General features: G+C 64.0%; 2 protein-coding genes across 3 annotated transcripts; one reads left to right on the forward strand and one right to left on the reverse strand.

Moving 5' to 3' along the window:
* The first annotated feature begins 225 nt into the window (after positions 1 to 225).
* On the forward strand, positions 226 to 7,239 carry ZNF687 (zinc finger protein 687). Its single transcript, XM_056122063.1, is given in 11 exon segments — positions 226 to 339; positions 2,677 to 3,011; positions 3,013 to 3,728; positions 3,730 to 4,723; positions 4,814 to 4,992; positions 5,087 to 5,263; positions 5,333 to 5,495; positions 5,586 to 5,927; positions 6,007 to 6,119; positions 6,223 to 6,364; positions 6,441 to 7,239. Coding segments are annotated over 10 exon segments (3,603 nt in total). The 5' UTR covers positions 226 to 339; positions 2,677 to 2,693; the 3' UTR covers positions 6,900 to 7,239.
* Positions 7,240 to 7,443: 204 nt separating this feature from the next.
* Positions 7,444 to 25,167, reverse strand: PI4KB (phosphatidylinositol 4-kinase beta). Of its 2 annotated transcripts, XM_056127340.1 has the most exons (11): positions 24,219 to 25,167; positions 19,423 to 19,464; positions 16,664 to 16,891; positions 15,554 to 15,781; positions 12,567 to 12,676; positions 12,116 to 12,220; positions 11,847 to 11,970; positions 11,114 to 11,379; positions 9,151 to 9,283; positions 8,869 to 8,989; positions 7,444 to 8,207 (listed from the first exon to the last, which is right to left on the reverse strand). In XM_056127340.1, the coding sequence occupies exons 1-11, from the start codon at positions 25,134 to 25,136 to the stop codon at positions 8,026 to 8,028; spliced, it is 2,457 nt and encodes an 818-aa protein (XP_055983315.1). In that variant the 5' UTR covers positions 25,137 to 25,167; the 3' UTR covers positions 7,444 to 8,025. The 2 variants fall into 2 exon arrangements, with proteins under 2 accessions (XP_055983315.1, XP_055984067.1); XM_056128092.1 differs by lacking the exon at positions 19,423 to 19,464.
* Positions 25,168 to 26,672: the final 1,505 nt, after the last annotated feature.

Consider the following 26,672-nt stretch of genomic DNA (forward strand, 5'->3'; position numbering starts at 1 on the left):
CGGCCAATGGGGAGAGGCGGCTCCCGAAGGCCCGGGCGCCCTGCCCAATGAGGCTGGAAGGGCCGGGCGGGGCTAGCGCCGAGCGGCAGCGCTCGCAGCCAACCCGGCGGGGCGCCGGGCGGGGCGCAGCCCTGACGGACAGGGGCGCCGGCCAATGGCGAGTGCGGAAGCGGGCCGCCCGGCCCGGGAACGCGGAGGGAGCGGAGGGAAGTGGAGGCCGACCGGGAGAGAAGCAGGAAGTAGCGGCGGCCGCGGGGAGGGCGGCGGCGGCGGCGGCGGTGGCGGCCGCTGCAGCGGGGGAGAGGCCGCCGGGGCCGGCCCGCGCCGGGGACGGAGCAAGTAAGCGAGCCGGGTCAGCACCCGCCCTCGGCCCCGCCCCCCGGGGGCCGGGCGAGCGCCCCCGCCCCTCCCCCACCGGGCCACGCACCCTGCCCCGCGCCCCGGGCGGCCCCTCGGGAGGCGCGGGCGCCGCTGCGGTCCCCGGGGCGGGCGGGCCTCGCGGGGCCTCGGCGCGCGGCTCCTCGCGGGGGACGCGGCGGCGGCGGCGGCGGCGGCGGCGGCCCCCCGGGTCCGGCGGCCCCGGGTCCAGCGCGTCCGGGGCCCGGCGGCTGCGGGTGCCGCGACCCAAGATGGTGCCCGCGTCCGGGGTGGGGGCGGGGGCGCTGCGGCCCGGCCGGGCGCGGGGCGGCGGGGGCGCCCGGGGGCCCCGCGGCGCGCGCGCCTCAGTTTCCCCGCGCCGCCGCCGCGCGCACCCCGCCCCCTCCCGCGACGCGGCTGCCCGCGGCGCCTCCGTCCGGCCGCTGCCCCTCGCCCCCGCCCGCCCCGGCCGCGGGCAGGCGGGGGACGCGGTCCGAGCGCGCGGCCGCCTCGCCGCAGCGGCCTGGCCGTGCGTCGGGGCCTGGGCCGCCGGCGCGCCGCTGCCCACTCGGGCCCATCGGTGACCTCTAAGGTCGTTGGGGCGCGGAGGGGCCGGGGCCCGCGGCGGCCGGGCCTGCGCGCGCCCCTCGAGCGCACGCCGGGGTCCGGGGGGCAGGTCGCCGGGCCGGGGTGGGGGGCGGCCCGGGCGCGCGTGGGGGGCGGGGGCGGGCGCGCAGGGGAAGCGCTTTGTCCAGGCCGGGGCCTCCCGAGCCCAGCGGGTGGCCGTCCTCGGCCTCCCCCACCCGGGTCCCCGCAGCGCCAGCTGCCACCTGCTGGGACCATCTCCTGTTCCCGGGGGACGAGGACCAGGTGGACCAGGTGAGCGCATCGGCCCCGCCAGAGGCTCGCACCCCGGTGGGCACGGGCCGGGCCCGCACATCGGCAGGGGCGGCCTCCCAGACGGCTCCGAGTCGGGACCCCTCCCTCCCGCGGCGCGTCTGCATTCGACGTTGGCCTCGGGGCCACCCTCGGCTCCGATCCGATCGCGCGTGGCGGGCTCGGGGACCCCCGTGGGTGCCACGGGAGAAGCGCCGTGGCGGGTTGCGCGCGAGGCACGTTGCCCTGCTTGCTGCTGTGCGGTCTGGCCAGCCTGGTTTTCCTCCTCGGTCCGGGGCCAGCCGGGGTCCGGTGAAGGGGACCGAGGCTACTGTTGCAAGGGGCGAGGCTACTGTTGCAAGGGGCGAGGAAAGAGAGTTTCCAATCGGGGAGGGAGGGGGCCTGGCTTTTTTGTCCCTGCTGCAGCAAGAGGCGGACTCTGGAGTTTTAGCCCAGGGAGGGAGGTGGGGGAGGGGAGGGGCCGGGAGGTGAGCTAGCGGCAGGTGTTTGTGACAGGAGAGGCCCAGGCTGGGGCCCCGGTGAGCAGGCTTGGCTTGCCTTGCCTTGCCGGCAGGGCTTTTCCTCTGTCCTCTTTGTCTTCCTGTTCTTCCATCCTGGGCCAGGGCCCTGGCGCCCTCCCTGCCCCTGCTACCCAGCCTAGGGTTCCAGGCTCCTCCGTGATGCCCCCCCAGGCTTCCTAGACTTGGCCTCTGGTGACCCTGGTTCTCATCACTGCCTCCGCGCTTCAGTGCTCATTTCTTCCCAGCTGCTGTTTGTTCGGGGTTGGGGGGCAATTCCCATCTGAGTGTGGTGCCCGGGACTCGCTCCTGGCAGTGCTTGGGGGGACCTTGATCAGACTTGGGGCTCCCGCATGCTCCGCCCCTCTGAGCTGCCTCCGGACCCGGCTCCCCAGCCCCCAATCCGAAGAGTTCACATTCTGGGTATGCTCAGGAGACCCGGTGTAGCCATGTCATTGGTCCTTGTTGAGATTACGTTGCCTTTATTTCAGTCCAGCAGCGAAAGACAGCGGAGAAACGTAGAGGGCCAGTGACAAGTGGGAGATGGTCCTTCCTGCTGTCCTGGCCTCGGTCACTGCCCCCCTTAGTGGTTCAGATCCCTGTGGCCCTCCCGGAGCATGAACGAGCCCGGTACCCCAGAGCCCCTTCTCCCCCACCCGTGATTGGGTCAGTTGAGTGGCTGGGCTTGGTGCTGGCCGAGGGTCCTCACAGCGCTCCCTCTTCTGCGCCCCTGAGTTTCTGAGAGGTTCCTTCCCCCTGTTTCCTCCGGATGGTTTAAGCCTCCCTCAGGTTTTAACCCTGGCCAGGCCGAGTCCACGTGGCTCCGAGGTGGGTCCCGGTGGCGCGCCTGAGGCAGCCTGGGGCTACGGCTGGGTGACGGCTCCTGCCTTCAGAGCCCTCAGTGTCCTCCTCCTGTGCTCATCAGGGCTGGGACCTGCCATCATGGGGGACATGAAGACCCCGGACTTTGACGACCTTCTCGCCGCCTTTGACATCCCTGACATCGACGCCAATGAAGCCATTCACTCTGGGCCAGAAGAGAACGAAGGGCCTGGAGGCTCAGGGAAGCCAGAACCCAGTGCGCAGGGCAGCGCCGCAGAAGCAGTGGCCTCAGCTGCGGGGGATGGTCTTGGGGTCGCCGGCCAGGCCCCCGAGCACGGCCCGCCGCCGCCGCCGCCTGACATCTCTGCCGTCAGCGTCATCGTCAAGAACACTGTGTGCCCCGAGCAGGCGGAGGCCCTGCCAGCGAGCTCGGGGGCGGCGGGGGGCGCGGGCCGGGGGCCTGGCGAAGGAAGGGCCCTTCGGACCGCGGCTGATGCAGAACGGCTTTGGGGGCCCCGAGCCCTCCCTCCCAGGCCCGCCCCACTCCCCAGCCCCTCCCAGCGGGGGCACCTGGAAGGAGAAAGCCTCGGAAGGCAAAGCCCCCCTGGACCTCTTCGCTCACTTTGGCTCCGACCCCGGGGAGCACCCCGACCCCCTGCCGCCTGCCGCGCCGTCCCCCCCTCGGGAAGGGGCCATGAGCCCCCCTCCTTTCCCCGCTCCCTTTGAGCTGGCCCGGGAGGACGCCGCCGCCCTCCTGCCCCCCGGGGCCTTGAAGCAAGAACCCTGCAGCCCCCTGCCCCTGCAGGGAGCCAGCCCCGAGGCCGCCAGCCTTCCTGCGGGCACCCTGCCGCCGCGCCTGCCGGGGGTCCCCTGCATCAAGCATTCCCCGGGGCACCAGAGCCCCCCTGCCTCCCCCACAGGCCCCAGCTGTCAGCCCCTGAAGGAAGAAGCCGAAGAGGGGCCTGTGGACAAGTCCCCGGCGGGCAGCCCCCACAGCCCCTCGAGCGGCGCCGAGGCCGCCGACGAGGAGAGCAACGACTCCCCGGCCTCGTCCGGCTCCTCGCGGCCCCTCAAGGTGCGGATCAAGACCATCAAGACGTCCTGCGGGAACATCACCAGGACGGTGACCCGCGTGCCCTCGGACCCCGGCCCCCCCCGCCCCCGCGCCCCCGGCGCCGGAGCCCCCGAAGGTGGTGAGCGTGCAGCTGGGGGACGGCACGCGGCTGAAGGGCACGGTGCTGCCGGTGGCCACCATCCAGAACGCCAGCACGGCCATGCTCATGGCGGCCAGCGTGGCCCGCAAGGCCGTGGTCCTGCCCGGGGCCGCCGCCACCAGCCCCAAAGCGGTGGCCAAGAACGTGCTGGGGCTCGTGCCCCAGGCCCTGCCCAAGGCCGAGGTGCGGGCCGGGCTGGGCCCGGGCGGCCAGAAGCTGAACGGGGCCTCGGTGGTGATGGTGCAGCCGTCCAAGGCCTCCCCCGGGCCCGGCGCCAGCGGGGGCACGGTCATCTCCCGGACGCAGTCCAGCCTGGTGGAGGCCTTCAACAAGATCCTCAACACCAAGAACCTGCTGCCCGCCTACCGGCCCAACCTGAGCCCCCCAGCCGACGCGGGGCTGGCCCTGCCGCCCTCGGGCTACCGCTGCCTGGAGTGCGGGGACGCCTTCTCCCTGGAGAAGAGCCTGGCCCGCCACTACGACCGCCGCAGCATGCGCATCGAGGTCACCTGCAACCACTGCGCCCGCCGCCTGGTCTTCTTCAACAAGTGCAGCCTGCTGCTGCACGCGCGGGAGCACAAGGACAAGGGGCTCGTCATGCAGTGCTCGCACCTGGTCATGCGGCCCGTGGCTCTCGACCAGATGGTGGGCCAGCCCGACATCACGCCCCTGCTGGCCGTCCCCCCCGCGCTGGGCACCCCGGCCCTGCCGGCCTTGGGCAAGGGGGAGGGCGCCGTCACCTCCTCGTCCGCCGTCGCCGCGGTGGCGCAGGAGGGCCCCGTGCTGCCGCTGTCCGCCGAGCCTGCCGCCGCCCCGGCCGCCGCCGCGTCCTCCTGCTTCCGCTGCCTGGAGTGCCAGGAGCAGTGTCGGGACAAGGCCGGCATGGCCGCCCACTTCCAGCAGCTCGGAGCCCCCGGCCCGGGGGCCGCCAGCACCGTGAGTGTCTTCCCGCCCGGGGGGGGGTGGGGGGGGTCTGGCGCCCGGGGACGGCCTGCCCCTCACCGGCTGTGCTCCCTGGTGTGACAGGTGTGCCCCACCTGCCCCATGATGCTCCCCAACCGCTGCAGCTTCAGCGCCCACCAACGCATGCATAAGAACCGGCCGCCCCACGTCTGCCCCGAGTGCGGGGGCAACTTCCTGCAAGCCAACTTCCAGACGCACCTCCGGGAGGCCTGCCTGCACTTCTCGCGCCGCGTGGGCTACAGGTGCCGCCCCCGCCCCCCAGGACCGCGGGGCGGGGCGTGGACGCAGGCGCCCCTCCCCCGCCTCGGCGCCGGGTGACCGCTGCCCCCTCCCCAGGTGCCCCAGCTGCGCCGTGGTGTTCGGCGGGGTGAACTCCATCAAGTCCCACATCCAGACGTCGCACTGCGAGGTGTTCCACAAGTGCCCCATCTGCCCCATGGCCTTCAAGTCCGCCCCCAGCGCCCACGCCCACCTCTACACCCAGCACCCCAGCTTCCACGCGCAGCAGGCCAAGTGAGCAGCGCAGCGGGGGGCCGGGGGGGCCGGGCCGGGCGGTGTCTGCACTGTCCTCTTCCCCCGCAGGATGATCTTCAAGTGTGCCATGTGTGACACCGTCTTCACGCACAAGCCACTCCTGTCCTCACACTTCGACCAGCACCTGCTGCCCCAGCGCGTCAGCGTCTTCAAATGCCCGTCCTGCCCGCTGCTCTTCGCCCAGAAGAGGACCATGTTGGACCACCTCAAAGTACTGAGCCGGGGCGCAGGGGGGGCGGGCGCGCCGGGCGGGGCAGGCGCGGGCCGGGTCCCGACCCCCTCTCCTCCTCTTCCTCTCCAGAACACCCATCAGTCGGGGTGCCCGGGGGAGGACACTGCCGGGAAAGGGGCGAGGGGCTCCCTGCTGACCCCCAAGACTGAGCCCGAGGAGCTGGCCGAGTCTCGGGCGGGGGCTGCAGCCCCTACCGAGGACTCCTCGTCGTCGTCGGAAGAGGAAGAAGCCCCCAGCTCCCCCGAGCCCCCTCGGCCTAGCAAGCGGCCCCGGCCCCCCCGGAGGGAGCTGGGGAACAAAGGGGTCAAGGGGGGCGGCGGGGGGCCCGGAGGCTGGACCTGTGGCCTTTGTCACTCCTGGTTCCCTGAGCGTGACGAGTACGTGGCCCACATGAAGAAGGAGCACGGCAAGGTGAGGTCCCTGCCGGGCCGGGGCGGGCCGGGGCCGGGGCCGGGGCCGGGCGGGCCCTGAGCACCCCCTGCTCTCGCAGTCCGTGAAGAAGTTCCCGTGTCGCCTGTGCGAGCGCTCCTTCTGCTCGGCCCCCAGCCTGCGGCGCCACGTCAGGGTCAACCACGAGGGCATCAAGCGCGTGTACCCCTGCAGGTAACCCGGCCCGCCCGCCCGCCCGCCGCCTCCGGTCTCCGGTCTCGGTGCTCGTGCCTGCCGCGGCCGGCGCCCGTGCCCAGCCCGTCCTCTCCCGCTGCAGGTACTGCACCGAGGGGAAGCGGACCTTCAGCAGCCGCCTGATCCTGGAGAAGCACGTCCAGGTCCGGCACGGGCTGCCGCTCGGGGCCCAGTCCCCTGGCCGGGGGGCGGCGCTGGCCCAGGGCCCCGCCGCCAGAGCCCAGGTAGGCAGCGACCCCGGGGCGGGGCGGGGGTCTCGCCGGGTCTCACGGGGCGCTGACCCGCTCGCGCCGTCCCCAGGGCCAGGCCCGGAAGCGGCGCCAGTCCTCGGACTCGTGCAGCGAGGAGCCCGACAGCACCACCCCGCCGGCCAAGTCCCCCCGGGGCGCCCCGGGGGCCGCGGAGCCGAGCCCGGTGCTGGGCCTGCGGGTGGAGGGCGGCGCGCAGCAGTGCCTCGACTGCGGGCTGTGCTTCGCCTCCCCGGGCTCCCTGAGCCGCCACCGCTTCATCAGCCACAAGAAGCGCCGGGGCGCGGGCGGCGCGGCCCTGCGGGGCCTGGCGGACGCCGAGGAGGAGGGCGCTGCTCCCGCGCGGTCCGACCCCGAGGGCGGGGACTCGCCCCTGGCCGCCCCGGGGGGCCCGCTGACCTGCAAGGTCTGCGGCAAGAGCTGCGACAGCCCCCTCAACCTGAAGACCCACTTCCGCACGCACGGCATGGCCTTCATCAGGGCCCGGCAGGGGGGCGCCGGGGACAGCTAGGCCGGACCCGGGCCTCGGACCCGGGCCCCGCCGCAGGCCTCTGCCGCCCCCGCCCCCACGCCGGGCCCCATGCCTCCCACCGAGCCCAACACTAATGACCCTCCTGCGCCGCCCGGCTTCCCGACCCCGCCGACCGACCCCAGGCTGGGACGGGCCCGGACAGGGCGTTCGCGAGCCCGCTGACGGCCAGGGGGGGCCCGGCCAGGGACGGGCCCCCCATCCCTGCAGCACGGCCCCCCAGCCCCCAGCACTCAAGCCCCTCGCCCCTGCAGTGCCTTTTACTTGTGTTTATTTTTCTCCCCCAGAGACCCCAGGGGGCGGGGTGGTGGCGGTGAGGCCCTTCGGGGGTTCGGGAACCAAGGGGACACAGGGTCTCAGGAATTCCGGGAGGGGGACGCGGAGGGAGGGAGCCAGACCATTAAAATGCTCGTGGTTTAAGCCCGCCAGGCTCCTGTTTGTCACTGGGTAGCATGGACGCAGACGGGGAGACCCTCAGGGAAGGTGGCCCTCGCCCCCATCCCCCCAAATTCAGTCGTGGCACAGGTTTGGCTAACTAAGGACTTTATTTCAAACAAAAGTTAAAAATAAAAAACAGAGCTATTCCCTGGGGGATCAGGGCAAGGAGCTCCCCATGGCTAGGCCGGTCCCTGTGGGGAGGGTCTGGTGGTCCCTTCCTGGCCCTGTGCTGGGGGTGGCCGAGCCCACCTTCCCACCTGCCGAGGGGCGTTCGGGTGCGGTCAGTCCCCTCGCGGGGACAGTCGGGCAGCAGCGTGGCCAGAGGCCTACCACAGGCTGAGTCCTCAGTACCAGAACCAACCCCTTCCCGCCGTGGACCCAGACAGCTACGGGGGTGGCCTGTGGGAAGGCTTAGGCTCTGGCGTCTCTGGCGTCCCCCCGGTTCTCCGGACAGCGAGTGGGGAGTCCCAGGTCTCCGGTGGGAATGCTGCCGGGCCAGGGCGCCTGGCGGGTCTGCACCCCGTGGCCGGCTCTCCCACCCCGGCGAGCTCCGCAGTTACCACATGATCCTTCGTACTTCTCGCCTGGCGTTTCCCTTGGGTGGATGGGCGGGCGGGCGGCGGGTGGGGTTTGTCTGACCAAGGTCCCTGCTCAGGGGCGGGGGCGGCCGTCACATGATGCCGTTGGTGAGGTACTGGAAGCCGTCGTAGAGCTTGGTGGTGATGGAGCGCATGCTCCCGTCCACCATCTGCTCCACCAGCAGCTGCAGCTGCTCCTCCGTCATGCTCATGTGGAAGCGCTCCTTGAGGTGGCGGATGGTGCTCGAGCCGTGGAAGCAAGGGAGCTGCGAACCTGGGGGCAGCGCGGCAGAGGTCACGGGCGGAAAGGGGGCGGGGGCCACTAGCTGCGGGAGCACGGGGGAGCTCAAGAGCCCCGCCCCCGCCCCCCGGAGACCCTGGCGGCGTGGGTGCAGTCTGTGGGGCCGATGGCCGGGGCGGGGGGCCCTGTCCTGCACCTGCGGGGGGAGGCTGGCGAGGCCCTAGGGACAGGCCCTGGCGGGCACTTATCTGATGGCAGGCCTCTGCCTGCGCTACGTCTGACACTCACAGATGACCTGGGCCACCGTCATCACGGGGCCAGACGGGGGCGCTCCTGAGCAACAGCGACAACCTGTGGTGAGGGCGGGGACGGGAGGAGGAGGGGGGTGACCCAGGTGAGCGCAGACTGCGCGGGGCAGAGGAGTGAGAGATGGACCGCTTGGTGGAGAAGGGGCCGAGGCGGACCCAGGCAAGAGCACTCAGCTGGTCACGGCTGGACACACTCGAGGAGGGCGAGGAGGACAGAGCTCTCCCCAGACGGCTGGCTGCCTCGCGTGCCCCACCCACTCGGTCCCCTGGGACAAACCAGACACCAGACTGGAGAGGAGTCCTCCGGGGTGTCCCATCCCCTGCTGGACGTGGACGTTCCAGCAGCGGGGGCCACGCCTGCTCCGGGACGCGGCCCCAGTGCCCACCTTGCTGCATGATCTCCACAATCTGCACGACCTTGTCCATGTGCTTGCGGGCCGCGATCAGACCCTGCAGCATCAGCATCTTGTAATAGTTGAACATGTCGCCGTCCAGGCCGCCCATCACCTGGGAAAGGGACACGCCCGTGTGGGGCTCTGGACGTGCCAACTCTGCCATCTCCCCACTCTCCGGAGGAAGCCCCAGAAACCCAGCCTGCCTGCATGCCGTCCCTGTCAGCTCTCTCCCACTCAAAAAGCACACAGTGAGGCAGCTCCTTCCCGACTCACGTCCACGAACTCTGTGGTCAGCTTAAAGGCTGATGTCTCGAAGCCCAGGTTTCGGGGTGAGCTGGAGAGGATGAAGCCAAAGTCGATGTGGATGATGTGGCCTTCCGCGTCCAAAAGGATGTTCCCGTTGTGTCTGAGGGACAGAAGAGGCAGCTGTCTGACAGGCGGGACACCGGGCTGTGGGCCCTGCCTCCTGCCCTGTTCACTGTGTCCAACCTCCCAGGGCCTCCGGCTCACCTTGGGAAGGAAGGTAACTGGGAAAGAATATGGCTGACGGCACAGATGGGGACTGAGTCTTGTCAGAACAACTTAAAAACAAGAGTCTCCCAGTTCCCCCACATGACCCGGGGCCCACAGGGGTGCAGCCAGCAACAAGGCGGGGTGAACGGTCCATGCCAGCCTGATGCATGGGTTTCTGTCCTGAGTCCTGCTGATGGCTGGTCCCTGGGGGTGGGGGCAACCACCAGAGAGGCCAGCAGGTGAAGTTTCAGTGTGATCTAATGGGGTCCACTGGGTCAGCAGAACCACTAAAAACACCTGGGGCGGGGGGGAGGGCAATGGCATCGGGGGAGCAGCAGGAAAAGGTAAAGGAGATGGAGCCCAGGCTTCTGCAATTCTCAGGGAAGGGTCAGCAGGAGGATAGGAGGATGCGTGTCTGGCGCACGGGCAGCATCGATGGACACCCTCACTTGGCCAAAAGAAGGGGAGACAGGAGACGGGCACCTCAGCCAGATCCTCCCCCTCTGGGTGAGCAACACAGGCACAATCTGGAGGGCCAGGAAAGGTCGGGAGATGGCGCAGGTGTGGAGACGGCTCCGAGAACGCCGAGCGACAGGAACCCGAAGGTTCGAGAAGGGCAGCCCCGGCGTTTCGACTCCAGCAGCAAGGGAAGCCATGCGAGCCCACTGGCAGAGTGCTTCGACCACTTCTCTCCTGCGTTAGCAGCTGCCCGTGGGAGAACGGATCTGAATCTTCCTTGCATCCCGAGGGAAACGCCAGCTTCCCTCTTACCCACTGGCTCCACTTGGGGCTCAGTCTTGGGCTCTCTGAGCCCGGGTTCAAATCTTGCTTCTTCAGGGGTCTAAAATGCACACCCAGAGTCCTAACAGCTGACATTTCCTGCCGGCGCCTGAGTGACGCGTCTTCACTGGGGTTATCTGTGGGACCAAGTGCCAGTCCTGGAAGCTGTCCGACCCTGAGTTCTCTCACGCGCCGGGGCCAATCTGTCAGGGCTTTCATCTGCTTACAACAGACGAACACCGGGCCTTGGCAAGCAGGTGCCAAGGTGCTGCCCAGGACTGCCCGCGGCTGTGAGGGCCTGCTGCACGGGCGCTAACTGCCTCCCAGGACCGTGACCCTGCACTGCGAGGGGAGCTCTTGGGGCACGGACCCAGCAGGCTCCGTGGCGCAGTTCCTTGGGCACAACGTGCCGCTCTGCGATAGGCAAGTGGGGCTGGGGCTGTGAAGATCCTGTGCTACCGGGAGAGATGGCAACGAGGCGGGCGTTTCTGGAGCGCGGGGAGCAAGAGTTCCAACTCCGCCACACCTGATGTTACGACTTTCCTTTTTTGCGGGGAGGGTGCACCAGGCGGTGCTCAGGACTGCCTCCTGGCTCGCACTCAGAGCCCGTTCCTGGCAGAGTTACGGGCCCAGATGAGGTGCCGGGATCCGACCTGATGTACCGTCTCTTTGGCGCCCCCCCCCCCTGCTCACGGCACGCCTCAGGCTAGGCCTCCCTCCTCCTTGCTTTGCTGCTGGGGGTCACAGGCCCCCCTCACCGCAGTGCCACGGGGGTTGCTGCTAATCAGAGGCTGGCTCGCGTCTCTGCCTGAACACGAAACTTGTCAACCTGGTGATGGAGGTCCCTGGTCAGCCGCCTCCGGGGGCCTCATGCCGCCGGAAGACACCTCTGTTCTGAGGAACTAAGGTGGAGGGCCGCCGCGGAGGGCGGGGGTGCACCAACCTGTCCTTGACCTGCAGCAGGTAGCAGACCAAGCAGTAGCCAGCGCAGCTCTGCACGAAATTGCGCTGGGCACTGAGGAAGGCCTCGGTGGTGTAGCTGCCGTGTTCCTGCAGGAAGTAGTCGAGCAGGGAGAGCTGGGATTGCTTCTTCACCTGGTGGATCGACACCGCGTTCACCACCGGCTCGATCATGCCACTGTCCGCGGAGATCACCAGGATCTTGTAGGGCTTGATCCACAAGGGCACGCGCTCCTGCTCCCAGATGGACTGTGGGGGGACACGGAGCCCAGGGGCTGTCACCGACCGACCGGCAACGGAGGCCACGTTCCAGCTCCCAACCACACGCAGCTCCCTTCCCTGGTGGCCGTGGAAGACTCCGCCAAGGGACAACAGGCCCACAAGCACCAGGGAGCTCTGAAAGCTCAGGCTTGGCACGAGACAGCGGGACAGACGCACGGAGAGCCAGGCGGGGCCCAGGGGACGGGGGTCAAGGATGGAGAAAAGACCGAAAGAGGATTCTGACCCTGAAAGCTGCTTGACAGGGCAAAAATATTCCGTATAAATAAATGGGATTCGACAGGTGGGGGTCGGGGCCTGAGTATCTGCCCACCACAACCCACCTGCCACACAGACCATCAGAGCGTGGCGGACGCAGCTCACAAAAGGGCCACAAGGGGCCGCTGTGGGGCCACCCTTCGGGGCGGAAGCGGGGCTGAGCTCCGCCCTCCTCTCACCTGCAGCTGCTTTAACACCTGGAAGGCCAGCAGCTCCTGGCGCAGGTCATCCCCGCACTTGACGATGACTGACAGGAGTCGCCAGTTGGGGAGATGGCCGTAGGGGGAGCCCTCTCGGATCCTCCTGTGGGGGGAGAGAGGAATGAGCGGTGGGCTTCGCGGCAGGATGCCAGGCAGAGGCAGCTCCTCCTCGGGCCAGACCCCCTGGGCAAGGCCGCGGCCGGGGTGGAGGGTGGGGGGCTGCCGCCTCGAAGCACCGCCCAACTCACCGGACTTTTTCCTGCCAGGGCTCTTTCAGGGCGACTGCAGAGGGGTCTTCTGGGTCCCGCTTAAAGGCCGTGGGGGTGTGAGCCAGCTGCTCCGAAAGGCGCCGCCTAGCAGAGAGAAACACGGTTACCGCTCGGAGCACTTGGCCCGGAGCCACCCGACAAGGCCCTTCTGCCCCACAGACACTCCCGGGAGCAAACGGCACCGAAAGCTTCGTGCTGAACTCGCACTGGGCAAGCAGGTGGGTCGGGCAGGAGGCCCCGGATTTCCTCTACCAAGGCTCGACTACAAGCCCTCCTCCGACTCTCCTGCGCCCGAGGCTGCAGACCCCACTCCGAGAAGTGCTGCTCTGAGGCCTCCTTCCCTCTGGAGGCCCCCGGGGAGGCAGGGCCGGGAGGGCCAGCAGACAGCAGGCGGCAGGGGAGGAGCGCGGGCAGCGTGGCCTGGCCGTACCGAATGTCTCCAGCCGCGATGAAGACGGGCTCCTTGCTCTCCTGGCTGGTGATGCTGTCCACAGAGAACTGGGAGATGTTGTCGCAGCTGTTGGTGTGCATCTCCGGGAGCTGGGGACAGCGGGGCACGTCAGGGCGCCCAGAGCCTGCGGCTCCCCCGTCAGGACCCTCCTCCCCCCCACCGAACTCCACGCTCAAGACTTGCCCTGTCACTTGCACCCGCACCGCTGAGGCACCCCCAGCCCCGCCCCCCCCCCCCCGCCCAGCAGTGTGGGATTCGATCAGATGCACCTGCCACTGAAATGAACGAGAATCTCTGATTTTGAACTTGCTTTCTTTCGCTGTATCGGAGCTTGCATTATCTGTTTTATTTTAATTTTCGGAATCACTGTGAGATACAAAGGTGTTCACGACTGAGTTTCCATCATACAACGTTCAAGCACCATTCTCCTCATCAGCGCCCATGTACCTCCACCAGTGTTCCCAGTTTCCCTTCTGCACTCCTTCCTGCCTCTATGGTGGGTACTTTTTACCTCTAACGCACAGTGGTTTTGTAGTACTGTGACTGAGAGGGGACCATGCATGTCACCTCACCGCCTTTCAGCACCCAGTACTGGTGTGACGACTTTCCTTTCCGCTATTCCTGTCACAGTGGTTCCTTCTCTGACTTAACTGACCTTCCCCCCTTGTGGCAAACTTCCAACCAAGGGCCAGTCCAATGGGCCTTCCTTCCTATTGCCTTTGGGTATTATTCTTCTGTTTCTTTACATCCCATGAGTGAATGCAATCATTAAATGTCCGTTCAATACTCTTCATGTCCATCCAAGTATCAGCAAATGTCAGGACTTCGTTTTTTCCAGCTGTGTAGAGTTCCACTGCATAGATGTACCACATTTTATCTACTCCTCTGTTCTTGGACACTTGGGTTGTTTCCAGATTTGGGCTATCGTAATGAGCTATCTTTCTGGTGCTGCTAGTCTGGTGTTTTTAGGTTTTTTTTTTTTTTTGGGGGGGGGTACAATCAGTGGTGCTCAGGACTTACTCTTGTCTCTGTGCTCGGGGAACCCTATGTGGTGCCAGTGATGGGACTCAGGTTGGCCGCATGAAAGACAGCATACTAGTCCTCTGGCCCCAGGTGCCTCTTTTCAGCCTGAAAGTATGAACTTTTTTTTTTTTTTTTGCTTTTTGGGTCACACCCGGGGATGCACAGGAGTTATTCCTGACTCGTGCACTCAGGAATCACTCCTGGCGGTGCTCGGGGGACCATATGGGATGCTGGGAATCGAACCTGGGTCGGCTGCGTGCAAGGCAAACACCCTACCCGCTGTGCTATCGCTCCAGCCCCTGAAAGTATGAACTTTCAGCAAGTTCTCCACAAGATTCCTGAAGTCTCAAGTTCCTGCCACAGCCATCAAGGAAGTGGTGTTTGCAGCCTCAGACTGAGAGCGGCCCAGGTAGGACACACTCTCCCTCAGGGTCCAGAGCAGCTCCCTGACCATCCTTCTCTGCGTGCCAGGAAGACAGGGACTCATGGCTCGACCACTGAGCCACAAGCCTGGCCCGTTTCTCCAACACTTCTGTTTGCCTGGGTCTCGACAGCACGCCAGTGTGCTCAGGGCTTTCTCCAGGAACTCTTGGAACCACGTGAGTGTTGCCGACTGGACTGGGGTGCATCACGTGCAAGGGAAACGCCTTAACTAACCCTTAACCATCTCTCTGGCTCCATTCCTTCAATCCTGCTGCCCATCTCTACCTCTGAAACATCTTCCCAGGTCACAGAGCCATGTCAAGTCCTGTCTTTTCTCCTCTGTACCAGAACGTTTTGATTTGACCCCTCACTTTTTTTTTTTTTTTGGACCCATCACTTCTTAACTGCTAGAGCCTGTTACTGATCTTACTTTTTTTTTTTTTTTTTTTTGCTTAAATGCCTGTGTCCAAGGGCCAAGCATGTGTCTGTGTTGAAGCACACGGCTTGTACACAGCAGACTGGGTTTTATAATTATTATTAATTATGGGTCCTGGAGGAAACAGTGAGGTGGGCAGGAAGACCTCGCTAAGGCATGTGGAAGGCCCAGGTTCCACCCCAGCAGGCAGAGCCTGGTCCCCTGAGCACTGCCTGGTACGATGCCCTCACCAAAATTAAATGGGCCTCAACCTCCCTGACCGGACACTGAGCCCCAGGACAGCGTCCGGGTGTCACAGCTATAGAAGATCCTGTTTTCCCCTTAGAGTCTGAACACAGTCTGAGCGTCTCTCCACCGCGGCCGGCCGGGGCCGACCTCTCCAGCGCAGCCCTCAGCCTTGTCCCTTCTACCTGCACACCCCAGAAACACAAAACACAAAACTGCACCCAGAGCACCACGGTTAGGTCACTCACCACTCATCCTGCCTCCCCCGGCATCCCAGACGGTCACCCAAGCACCAAGCTAGGAGTCGTTCCTAAGCACTGCAGGACGGGGTCCAACCCTCCCCACCCCCAAAACCATCTCCAGCTCTTCCAATGGGGCGGCGCCACCTGGAGGACGGGCACCACACTGCAGCCACCTGCCCACAGGGCCTGCGCTGTCCTCTTCGTTCATCCACTTCTGCGGGCAGGGGCCGTATCTCATTCATGACACCTGGCACAAGGGCGGGCACAGCGACAGCTCCAAAATAACGATCGGGTGGAATGAATGAACAAATCAATTACCAAGCCCTGGTCTCCCAAGAGAGCAAACGTAGCACTTCTGGTTATGTCTCCGCCACCTGGACCTTGTCGTTTCCTTTTCACATTTCTGTATTTAGGCTTTTCTGCCACACCTGGCAGTGCTCAGGGCTACTTCCCAGCTCAGTGCTCGGGGGACCAGACTGTGCTGGGATCGAACCCAGGCCGGCCTCCTGTGCCAGCCTGTCGGCCATCTCTCTGGTCCTCCCGGCACTTCAGCGGGATTCGTCCTCCGAGGGGATAAGCTCTACCCGGCGCCATCCAGACCGCTTCTCACCGCTCACCTCCACCTGCAGCTCGCCAATGTCATCCACCGACCAGGCCTCATCGTCGTTGTCGTAGTTGGGCACGGTGCTGAAACTGCCGGCCCGCTGCTCATGGGTGATGCCACACTCCGGCAGGTTCTCCACAGACCGCGTACTCCGGATGCGGTTCTCGGGGATCCGCGCGGGCACGTTGGTGGTGTCGAAATTTTCACATTCAAGGACTTCCACGTAGATCAGGTAAGGGGCCTACAAGGAAGACACGGACACTATTAGTCACTGACCTCTGGCCCCGAATCTCAACCCTGTTCATACGTGACTTTTTTTTTTTTTTGCTTTTTGGGTCACACCCAGCGATGCACAGGGGTTACTCCTGGCTCTGCACTCAGGAATTAACTCCTGGCAGCGCTCAGGGGACCATATGGGATGCTGGGAATTGAACCCGGGTCGGCTGCGTGCAAGGCAAACGCCCTCCCCGCTGTGCTGTCGCTCCAGCTCCCTACGTGAGTGACTTCTTTATGCTCACGTGAGGAAAGCCATGCTCGGGGCAGGGACTCCGCCTATGAACACCCAAAATAAATAATCAGCATGACAGAAGGCACACGTCTTCAGAACACTGACAGCTGTGCTTCAAAAGATACAGGGGATGTCTTCGGGCTCCAATTTCTGAATCCTAACCTAGAAGACGCAGGGGGGTCTCTGGACCTGCCCAGAGGGCAGGCGTGGGGCCAGGGATAGCTGGGCATGGTCCCACGTGTGGCTCTTGCCTTGGTACTCTGGAAGGAAGGACCGAACCCCTTCCATGCCTTCCCAGCCAGCTGCCCTTCCCCGAGGGGCAGTCTCTTTCTCTCCTTCCCTGGCCCACTCGGACCCACTCTGAAAGGGCCCGTCCATCACATCCTTCCCTTCCCGGTTGCCGTGCATGTCCCCACGGGCCGAAGAGCCAGCAGAAGCAGACAGAGGTGTCTGAGATATGCACGCGGGAAGCTGGTTCACGGGGCCCGAGAGGGGGACCAATGCAGAGTCCCAACGGGCTGGGCCCAGATGTGCTGCCTACGACGGGGCCCCGCGCCTAACCCGGCGGCTGGGGGGCACAGCACACAGGGTCAGGGCTGTGGCTGGGCCTCCTACCTTGTCCTTGGAGTTGAGGACGACGGCTTGGGTGTGGGGCACGCGGACCACGTGGTGGTCGAAGGCCGCCGTGGGCAGCCAGACTCGGGCGGGCAGCTTATGGTTGAGCAGGGAGAGCTCGGAGATGAGCCGCTGTGTCTTCTGTTCCTTGGTGGGGAGGGTGGCCAGCCGCTTGCCGATGGCCATCAGGGACTTGATGAATTCTCGCTCGGGCGCCAGTCGGATGGGCTGCAGGGATCGAGATGGAAAGAGAGACAGTGAAGCAACCACAGGGGAAAAGGCACGCGCCCCGCACTCGGTCCTGCTTGGAGGCCAGGAGTCCCACGTCCACGAGGCTCCGGGACGGACCCTCGCCCGCGCCCGCCAGCTGGACTGGGGTCTTAGAAGGCAGCACGATACTTCTCCAGGCAAACTGCCCTTTTCTCCTGGAGAGCCGCCCAAGGCCTCGAGGAGGTGAGGGACGACTCCCAGCCACTGCAGTGTCCCAAAGCAAGCAGCAGGGCAGCTCAGCCTCCTCAATGACCCGGCGGGGCCGAGACCCCGGTTCACCCATCAGAAGGCGACTGTGGCCTCCACCCCACGCCCCCCCGGGGTCCTCTACTCGAGCTCAGGCACATGCTGGGGGGGGAGGAGGAGCAGCCTCAGGATTCATGAGGGAACAACCAACTCAACGGGGAGAGAAAAAGCAGATGGAGGGGGGGAGGGACGGGGGTGAAGGATGCAGGAGCCTCTCTCAGCCCTGGCGACGGCTGCACGGGCCTGCTGCCTCCCAGGGCTGCCTCGGCCCACCTCTCAGGGATACGGTCCCCAGGTTACTCCTCGCCGGGTGCTCTAACCCCTCACAGAAAGGGCAAAGTCAGCTGGGGAACGAGCTGGGGGTGTGGGGAAAAATGGACTCCGCCAGATGGAAAGAAAAGGAGGGGTCTCTTCTTCCAGCCTCAGTCATTCTACCCAAGGGGGGGTTCTGCCAACCTCGCCCCCAGCTCCCTTCAGCTAGGTAAGAACAGTACCTCCCCTCTTGGTTGATTTGTTCTGCTTTGGGCCACACCCGGCAACGCTCAGGGCTGACTCCTGGCTCTGTGCTCAGGGGAAACTCCTGGAAGCCTCCGGGGACCCTATCGGGTGCTGGGGATCAAACCCAAGCTGGCTGAGGGCAGGAAAGAGCCCCACGCACTCCACTGCTCCCTCCCAGCCGCCTCCGAGTTGCAACAGCTCCTCCCTCACCACTCTCTCCCTCCCTCCCTCCCTCCCTCCCTCCCTCCCTCCCTCCCTCCCTCCCTCCCTCCCTCCCCATGTCTTATTAAGTTTCCTGATGGAGCAATTTTTAGGGGTTTGGTTTTGTTTTAGCCTTTTCGGTCACACCCGGCGATGCTCAGTGGTTATTCCTGGTTCCGCACCCAGGAATTACTCCTGGCACTGCTCGGGGGTCACATGGGACGCCGGAGATCAGACCTGGGTCGGCCGGCCGCGTGCAAGGCAAATGTCCTCCCTGCTGTGCTATCCCTGATGGACAGTCCCTGATGGAGCATTTCTACCTTCACCCCCCTCCCCCCTGCAAAGACCGAGCTTCCTGGGAAACCTGGGATTGTGTGTCCTGCTTCTTCATGTGCTACAGACTGGGGTTCAAAGGACAACTCGCTGTTCCGCCTCAGCCCTGGGGGCGCAGGCCCAGGGGCGCCCACAATCAAGCAGTAAGGATATAAATCAGTTGGGAGAGCTTTGGGGGGCAGGACTGAAAGGAGATACAGGGAGACACCTGGACTCGAATTCTGGCGTCCGGAAAAGAGCCCAGGGGCCTGCTAGAGGAAGAGAGGAGAACTTAGAGGCTCCATTCTTCAACTTGAGCCCCAAATGCACCCGCTGGGGCGGCCAACGGTCACTGCTGCTAGACCCCTCGCCCCACTCCATCTCAGCAGATGGGTCGGGGCCCCCTGAGTGACACGGGCACATTGGGAAAGTGACCTGGGCCATCAAGAAAGGTTCTGCCACACGGGAGGAGACGAGACAGGAATCGTGACTGGAAGGGGATCAGCACAGAACAAAGGAAACGGATTGGGGAGACGGGGGGAAGAGGGGGGTAGGAAAATCATCTACACTCCCAGAGGGTCCGGCATTTCCTCTCACGTCCCTGCCCAGAGTCAAGGTCCGGTGACCGCTGCACCAGACGGTCCGGGGGCCAGGGGGTAGATCCAAGGGCGTTTGAAAGGAGAACGAGGGTTAAGAAATGGCCCGGGCTAAGGGCCGCAAGCCGGGAAAAAGGGCAGAGCTCAGACCTGGAAGGAAGAGGTCAAGTTAAAAGGGAAAACGGGCTGGGGGAGCTCAGATTGTCCTGTGGCCAAATCCTGTTTGCTCATGGAACAAGCAGACCCGGCAATGCCAGCGCTTAGATGGCACTGAATAAATATTTGATGGTCTGAGGGCAGAAGCCATGGGGAAGGGGGGTGGGGGTGCAGCGGGAAAGAGGACCCTGGGGGCTTCTGCCAAGTGGTTCCTGGCTCCAATCCGGGGGCAATTCTACCTCTCCCCGCTGCTGGCTGCGGAGACCCAGAACCTGGGGGCTGCACCACACCCCAGGAGAGGGTAAACTGAGCCCGGGTTGGCCTGCGCATGATGCGGGGGCTTTAAGGGAGGGGGCATGGCCCTCCGGGAAGAAAGGGCACCTGGGAGCCCTGAAGACCTGGGGACGGAGAGGAAACGTGGCCGTGGGGGTAGCCTGCCCCCCTCCCGCGCCCCCCTTGTCCCAGCCTGGCCCCACTTACGGAACTGAATGAATTAACACTCTCGGTGCTGGAGGAGAGCTCCTGGGAAGGGCAGAGGGCGGGGAGGGGAAGAGACAAAGGGAAAGAATTTAGCTCCGACCTGGACCACAACGGCCGCCGTCTGCCCAACGTCCCTGCCCGTGTGCGGGAGGCAGCGGGCAGCCAGCTCTGGCCTCAAGGCCAGAGGCCGAGGAGATGCACTTCCTTTCACTGCAGTGTGGACCGCTTCCGGCTAGGGCCCTGCCCGGGGGCGGCCTCCACGGGGTGCTTCCCTGCTCTCTTCAGCTCCACTTCCGCTCCCAAACAAGCAAGCGCCCCCCTGCAGAGACGGGCCTCACCAAACAAGCTGCAGAGCCCCCATGCTGGAAAACCCGCGTGGCCCCAGGAAGGGGGGGGGGGAGAGAGACGGCTTCACGGGCGCCACAGTGCACTCTGCCTGCTTGCTGGAGGCCCGGGTCCCACCCCCAGAACCGTGGGATCCCCTGAGCACTGCCAGGCGCGAACACGGAGCTGGGAGTAGTTCTGGGGGGGGGGGGGCGGTGTGCGCACGCGCCCACGCAACCATCGGCGGCATGTCCGCTCGAGTGGCCTTGTAACTAATGCTGGCCTGCCTCCATGTGCCCAGGCTCCCCAGCCCTGCGCCAGGTCCAGGGACAGGGGCAGAAAGTCGCCTCCTATACACCCAGGCCCCGCGGGCACCTGGCCATTTTGTGCGACACGCACGCAAGTGTCAGGGAAGTTCGGATCTCCTGCCATGGGTGGGAGTGAGTGGCGGCTCCCGCCGGAGTCAGAGGGGGAAAGGGCTGGAGCCTCTGAGGAGGGGAGGGACAGGACGAAGGAGGGGAGGGACAGGATGAGTTTGGAGACAAAGTCCTGGGAGCTCCCGGGGCAGAGGGCGGCAAGCGCGGCCACGTTCCTGATGGGACTCAAGGGCACAGTTAAGTCTGGCTCACGGGGGGAGGGGGCCCTCCTGGCGGCACCGCGGCTGGGGGTGTCCCCAGGGGCCGAGGCTGGGTTCAGCGTTCTCCAGAGGCAAACACTGCTTCAGTTTCGGATGGAGCTGGCAGAACTGAGGCCTGGAGATGCCTGGGGGTTTCGTGTCTCCTGGGGAGCTGGGCGTGGAAGGACGAGCGGGCCGGAAACTGGCACTGGGAGCACCCGCAGCTGATAACCCCAGACAGGTTCTGTCTGAGTCAGCAGGGTGTGCAGCCCGGCCCACTCCTCTCTCCCACTGGAACCTGACTCACTCCACTGAGTCAGCTCCAAGGAACAGCTCGCAGACCAAAATGCTGACATCACCCCAGGGGCCTGGCTGAGCTGTGGCAGGGCTCCCTGTACAAAGGTCGCAGCAGCCAAAGTCCATCTGGGGGGCAGGAGGCACGGGGCAGTGGGGGTGGGAGAACCACTAGCGCGCGTGCACACACACTCACACACACACACACACACACACACACACACACACACACACACACACAACACCCCCACCCCCCAGCTCTCCCTCTGCCCAGTTACCATTTGGTTACAAACAGGAAGGAACACGGAGCTGGTTCCTTAGCTGGCAGATCAAAAACTGCTCAAACGGGGCCGGCGTGACAGAACAGTGCAGAGAGGGCACCTGCCTTGACACGGCTGACCCGAGGTCCCGGCAACCCACCCGGGCCCCTGAGCCCTGCCAGGAGTAACCTTCGGGCACCACCAGGTGTGGCCCACAAACCAACCAACAAAGAGAAACTGCTCTCTGGGGCAGGCTGCAGGGTGGAAGAGGCTGGTGGGTGCCTGGGTGCCGGGGCTGAACATGAGAGTTCCACAAAAGACGCAGAACCCTTGGGGAGGTCTGGCGGACCCCCGCAGCCAGTGCAGTGCAAGCAGCCCCACGGCCTGTTCCGGGGCCTCTCCCAGAGCTCCTGGGCTGTGGGAGAAACGGTGCGCCCCTCGGAATCCTTTGGAACGCCAGGTCAGGAAGCAGGCTCCAACAGGCCCTTCCCGAGACGCTGCTCACTGTGTGACTGAGGGTGCTGGGAACAGGACCCCTCTCCTAATGTGCAGGGAACAGCTTTCCAAGAGCCACAAACTACCAGAAATCCAACAGAAGTCCTAAGTTCCTTTCCTTTTTTTTTGGGGGGGGGGCTGGACACATCATGGTGCTTTTCTTGAACCTGTGTCCAGCAGTGACCCCTGGTAGTGCTCAGGGGACTGACTATACACGGTGCTGGGGATCAAAAGCTTCTTAGCTATTGCAAACTAGGCAAGTCTTCACTGCCTGCGCTCGCTCTAGCTCTCTCTCTCTCTCTCTCTCTCTCTCTCTCTCTCTCTCTCTCTCTTATCCCGGACTACACAGAGCAAAGGATCTCTCCCAGCTTGACGCTCGGGGGGACCAGGAACCAAACCTGCATCTTCCACATGCAACGTATGCACTCAGCCCTTTAAACTGCTTCTCTGGCCCAGAACAAATAAATTCGCTACCGTTTCAGGGCACTGAATCAAGAGTCACAAACCAAACAGGTCCCTAGTTAACAGTTTCCAAATTACTCCAGAAGGGCTGGGGCGAAAGCACAGCGGGGAGGGCGCCTGCCTTGCACGCGGCCCACCAGGGCGTGATCCCTGGCATCCACATGGCTCCCTGAGCTTGGCAGGTGTCATCCCCGCGCACAAAGCTGGACATGGGGCCCGAACCAAGAACAGTAACAAACCAGAAACTCAAATGACCTCAGAAGACCCAGAACTCTACCCTCCGTGCTCGGCTTCCTCACCCCCTCCATCTCCATCCTCACCCCACCCCCCTCCGTCTGATCCGACAACTAGCTGTGGACGGAATGAATATTCATGGCTGGGACCAGGAGAGCCAGTTGGTACCGGCACTGGGAGGGCAAGGGCCCCGAGAGAGCGGGGAGAACCTGTGCGCCCTTATCCTGTCCTCTTCACGAGGGGCCAGGGGATTCCAGTGCCCTGCTGGCAGTGCCCCCCATTCCCGCCCCCACCCCCAGCCGACCTGCCTCCACTTCCTGCTCGCCACCTTCGTTACCTGAGGAATGCTGACCCTGGAGTGCCCTGCCAGAAAGGCCTGGGAGCTATCACTCAGTGTGCCGGGCACAAATACAGTGCATGTGTGTGTGTGTGTGTGTGTGTGTGTGTGTGTGCGTGCACGCGTGTAGGGGGCGATGGCTTGCGCCAGACCTGGCAGTGGTCAGGACTGATTCCAGCTCTTTCCTCAGCACCCCTGGGGTGCTGGCTGGCGGGGAGCCCTGTTGGGGTATTTAGGATCAAATCCAGGTCGGCCACATGCCAGGCAAGCACCTGCCCAGCTGCGCCCTCGCTCTGGCCCCTGAGCTGAGTCTGCTGCCACGCATGCATTCAGATGCCTTCCCTGTTGCCAGGCTTCCCACAACCTCCACGTTCGGCTTCCCCAGTGGGAGCAGCCAGGCCCGGGCTGGTTCCCACACTGCGAACGTGGATCTCGGGCGCTCGGAGGCCCGGCCTGCTGCAAGACCAGAGACCGGGGCCGGAAAGCCCGGGGGCGCAGCTCTGCTGCTCCAGATCGGCAAGTCTGACAGGAGGCCCCATGAGTCACTCGGCTCCTACAGGGAGCACCCCAGACCTTCACCCGGATGAGCCTGACTCTTCCCGCTCTTCCTCCCGCATGGACCCCGATGGGCGGGGAGGTCGGCGCTGCACCCTGCCCACTGAGACCCCTCGCGTGGATCACCTCCTGGCTCTAGGCCCGTTTGCTGGTGAGAGACGCGGGTCCGGGAGTAATGTCAAGCGGCGGGCCGGGCCGCCGCACAGTGTTGGGTGAGTGTCGCTGGCTCCCTGCACCTCATTCTGACCAAGTTCCCACAGCCAAACCTTGACCGTACGGACGGAGCGGACACGGCAGTCCCCCTCCCTCCTGTCACTGTAACCTCCTGCTTCAAAGTACTATTGTATCAAAGACGTGGGTGGGGGCCGGGCCAGCGCCCATGCCAGGAGCAGATGCCAATGTCATGACTATCCACATTTCCAACACGTGCGGATTCCTTGTTCTTTCCTCCCTTCTTCCCAAGGCTGGGCTGACGGCCAGGCAGGCAGGGAAACTAGGTTGACAGTTGGGTCATCCACTGGGCCACCTGCTCTCAGTGGACATGTGGGCCAAAGGGCGGGGACATGCTACCTAAGGTCAGTACATCAGACAGAGGCATCCGTGGCGGGCAGATGCCTCTTCTTCGGAGCCTTCGTGTCTCTGCCAAACCGGGCATGCATGCGACCTACTGAGTCCCTTTTCCTCGGTGCTTCTCCCAAACCATCTCCCTGGCCCTGAGATGGCCCACCCCCCCAGGGCAAGCTGGGCAGGGAGCATTCTGCGGGCGCCTCGGGAACAGGGAATGAAATGGACCCTCTGGCAAGACAAAGTAGGATCTGCAGGGAGTCGGGGACAAGGGAGGAGCGGCCTGGCCCATGGCGCTACCGGAGGCTGGCTTTAGCGTCTCTCCTCCCCAGCACAGAACAGTCTCTTTTCCTCGCCTGCACCTGCTGCTCTGAACAGAAGAGCTGCCGTGGAGGGAGGACGCACTCTGGGACGGTCAGGCGTTCTCAACCCTGCTCTGAGCTGCGTGCTGGGGCAGATCCCTTTCTCCCCCTGTCTCCAAGTCCTTCCTTCGTAAGAGGAGGCGGCCTGTTGAGGAACACAGGCCTTCTGATGTCTTTCCCGGCCCGACATCCCGGGTGTTTGTCGGTGAAATGGAACAGAGGGAGGGAAGGAGAGAAAAGGACGGCGTAGCCCCGGGTCGCACGCTCCTGCCCCGGCGCCACCGGCCTCTTACCTCGTCCTCGTTCTCCACCTTCGGGTTGCTGGCCGTCCGCTTGAGGCTGCTGCTGAGGCTGATGCTGGCGGTGGCGTCGGACTTGGAGCGCTGATGAGTCCGTTTGGAGGGAGACAGCCCCGCGTTCAGGGCCGGGCTCAGGGAGGGCAGCTCCCGCTTCCGGTGGGCGGGCTTCAGCTCGTCCGAGAGGATCAGCTTCCGCAGCTTGGTCCCGCGGGAGTGCCGCTGCGTGGAGATGTGCATGTCCGAAGAGTAGGCCCCGAGCAGCAGGGCGCACTGGAGGGAGAAGTTGATGCTCTGGCGGCAGCGGTGGACGATGTAGGGCTTGATGGCGTCACCCACGTCCTCGTCCATGTGGATGTACATGTTCAGCAGCTGGGGCAGGTAGAAGTCCACGTCCTCGTTCCGAAAGCAGAAAAGCCGGTTGCCGATGTAGGCCTGCACCCCGGGCTCCTTGGAGTTATACAGGTACGAAATAGCCATGGAGATGTCGAAGAGCTTGGACTCAAACAGTCTTAGCAGCCACGACTGCTTGGCGGAGTTGTTCTGCCGCCGCCGCCGGGCGCCCTTGGCTGTGCCCGAGGCCACCGTGGCCCCCACCTCGTCGTCGTCGTCGTCTTCTTCCCGGATCTGGGCGGGGGGGTCATCCAGGCAGCGGATCTCCGCGTCCACACCGTCTCCGTTGACCAGCTCCAGGGCCGCGCCTCCTCTGGACACGGCCACGGCTCCATGCAACAGCCGGACTTTCTCCAGCACCTCCTGGCAGGCCTTCTGGGCCACCTCGGGGTCGATCACCGAGAGTTCCCCGACCCCCTCCGTGATGACGCTCAGCAAGGAGCCCCCATTATTCCCGGGTGGGCCAGGAGTGGGCTCAGAAGCTGGCTTCAGTGGGGCCGGCTCCACGGCTGTGTCCCCCATGGCCACAGCCAGGTGTCCAGCTTCCAAGCTACTGGAGGGAGGAGGGGAGAGAAAGGGAGACAGACACACGGGTTAGTGGTGCCGACCTCACACCCTCCCCGGGCCCCGGGGCCTTCCCAGCCCCAGTCGCTTCCTCTGCTGCCATCCTGGCCTCTTTCAGAATCGGACCAAAAGCGATTTCTGCCCAGGAAGCTTTCCTCAACTATCTCCACTTCTGATCACTATCTGACTCTTCATTCCTTTTACATTCAGTGACTCGGCTTACTTAGCCTCTGTTCCACTTTGTGTTTGTAATTTTTATTTTAACACGCTTGGCCTAGGCTTACAGATTCTTCAGGTGGACGGGAAGCAATTCTGGTCCTTTGGCCCTAATTCTTCAAATGCTTTTCTGTTTTGGGTGCTCCTTACAGTTCTTTGTTTTGGCTTCGTTTGTTTTGGTTCTCTGGCCACACCCAGCAGGGTGCAGGCTCTGCACTCAAAGATCACTCCTGGCAGACTCATGGGGCCCTACGGGGTGCCAGGGACTGAACCTGGGTTGGCTACCTGCAAGGCAAACGCCTTACCCGCTGTACTCCTCACTGCTCTGGCCCCTTTAAACTGTATATTTCAAATGCACACACAGGTCCAATTACCTTACCGTTGTTTAGTATTAAAGTCTTGCTATATTTTTATGCTTAGAAATTCATTCATTCTTTCTTCCTCACATTATTGAATCACTGTGAAATAGACCCCCTACAACGCTGTCAGAATTAGCTTTCAGTCGTACAGTGTTCCATCCAACACCCATCCCTCCACCAGTGTACAATTTCCCAGCACCAGTGTCCCCGGGTTCTTTCCCATCCCCTTCATCCCACACCCCCCAGCCTGCCTCTACGGGAGGCGCTTTTCTTCTCTGTCTCTTTCCCTTAGAAATACTTTCTTACCTTGCCTTTTATACTCAAAGTTCCAAGGATTAAGGAAATCCCAGAAAATCATGCCAACGTCCACTTAGAGCAACGCAGCTCTAAGGAGGCCAGCACCATCAACCCCAATGACACTGGGCACTACTCTCCTGTATGACGTCATGACTTCATTCCCTCTTTCTCCAGTGCAATGGAAACTGAAGCCCAGGGGAAGCAGCTCTGGACATGAAATCAAACACGTGGGCTTCACAATCCTGGCTCTGCCATTATGTCATGGGAACATTTACGCAAGCAACGTAGCTTCTGAGTTTCCGTTTCCTCCACTACAGAATGGGAAAAAACATCACTTCTCCTTGCTGCTATACATATAAATAGATTCACGTGTGTAAAAATGATGGATCCCCGGCACGAAGCAGCAGTCAGTAAATGCTAGTTGAGTCCCAAGCACCTATGCTAGTGAACAGCGTGTGCCTGCATAAACACGGGAAGGAAACCACCGTCAACACTCCCTGCTTGAGTCTTCAAAAGCACTTACAGCAGCCCCGTCTGTACTAACCTGACCTTCCCCACTACCACACACACTCCAAGAATTAGAGAGACTCTCAGCAGAAAAAAAAAGCTAGAACCATGAGTC

The sequence above is a fragment of the Sorex fumeus genome, unplaced genomic scaffold, assembly GCF_029834395.1.
Source record: "Sorex fumeus unplaced genomic scaffold, SorFum_2.1 ptg000001l, whole genome shotgun sequence".
In the NCBI taxonomy this organism is placed as follows: Eukaryota; Metazoa; Chordata; class Mammalia; order Eulipotyphla; family Soricidae; genus Sorex; species Sorex fumeus.

What these genes read in the sequence shown, in the direction of transcription:
- PI4KB (XM_056127340.1), bottom strand. Translation starts at nt 25,136, where the DNA reads ATGGGGGACACAGCCGTGGAGCCGGCCCCACTGAAGCCAGCTTCTGAG. An exon ending in ATCGCGGCTGGAGACATTCG is followed by an intron (nt 12,221 to 12,566) that starts GTACGGCCAGGC and finishes TCTCTCTGCTAG; the next exon opens with GCGGCGCCTTTCGGAGCAGC. An exon ending in TGACCACAGAGTTCGTGGAC is followed by an intron (nt 8,990 to 9,150) that starts GTGAGTCGGGAA and finishes TCCCTTTCCCAG; the next exon opens with GTGATGGGCGGCCTGGACGG.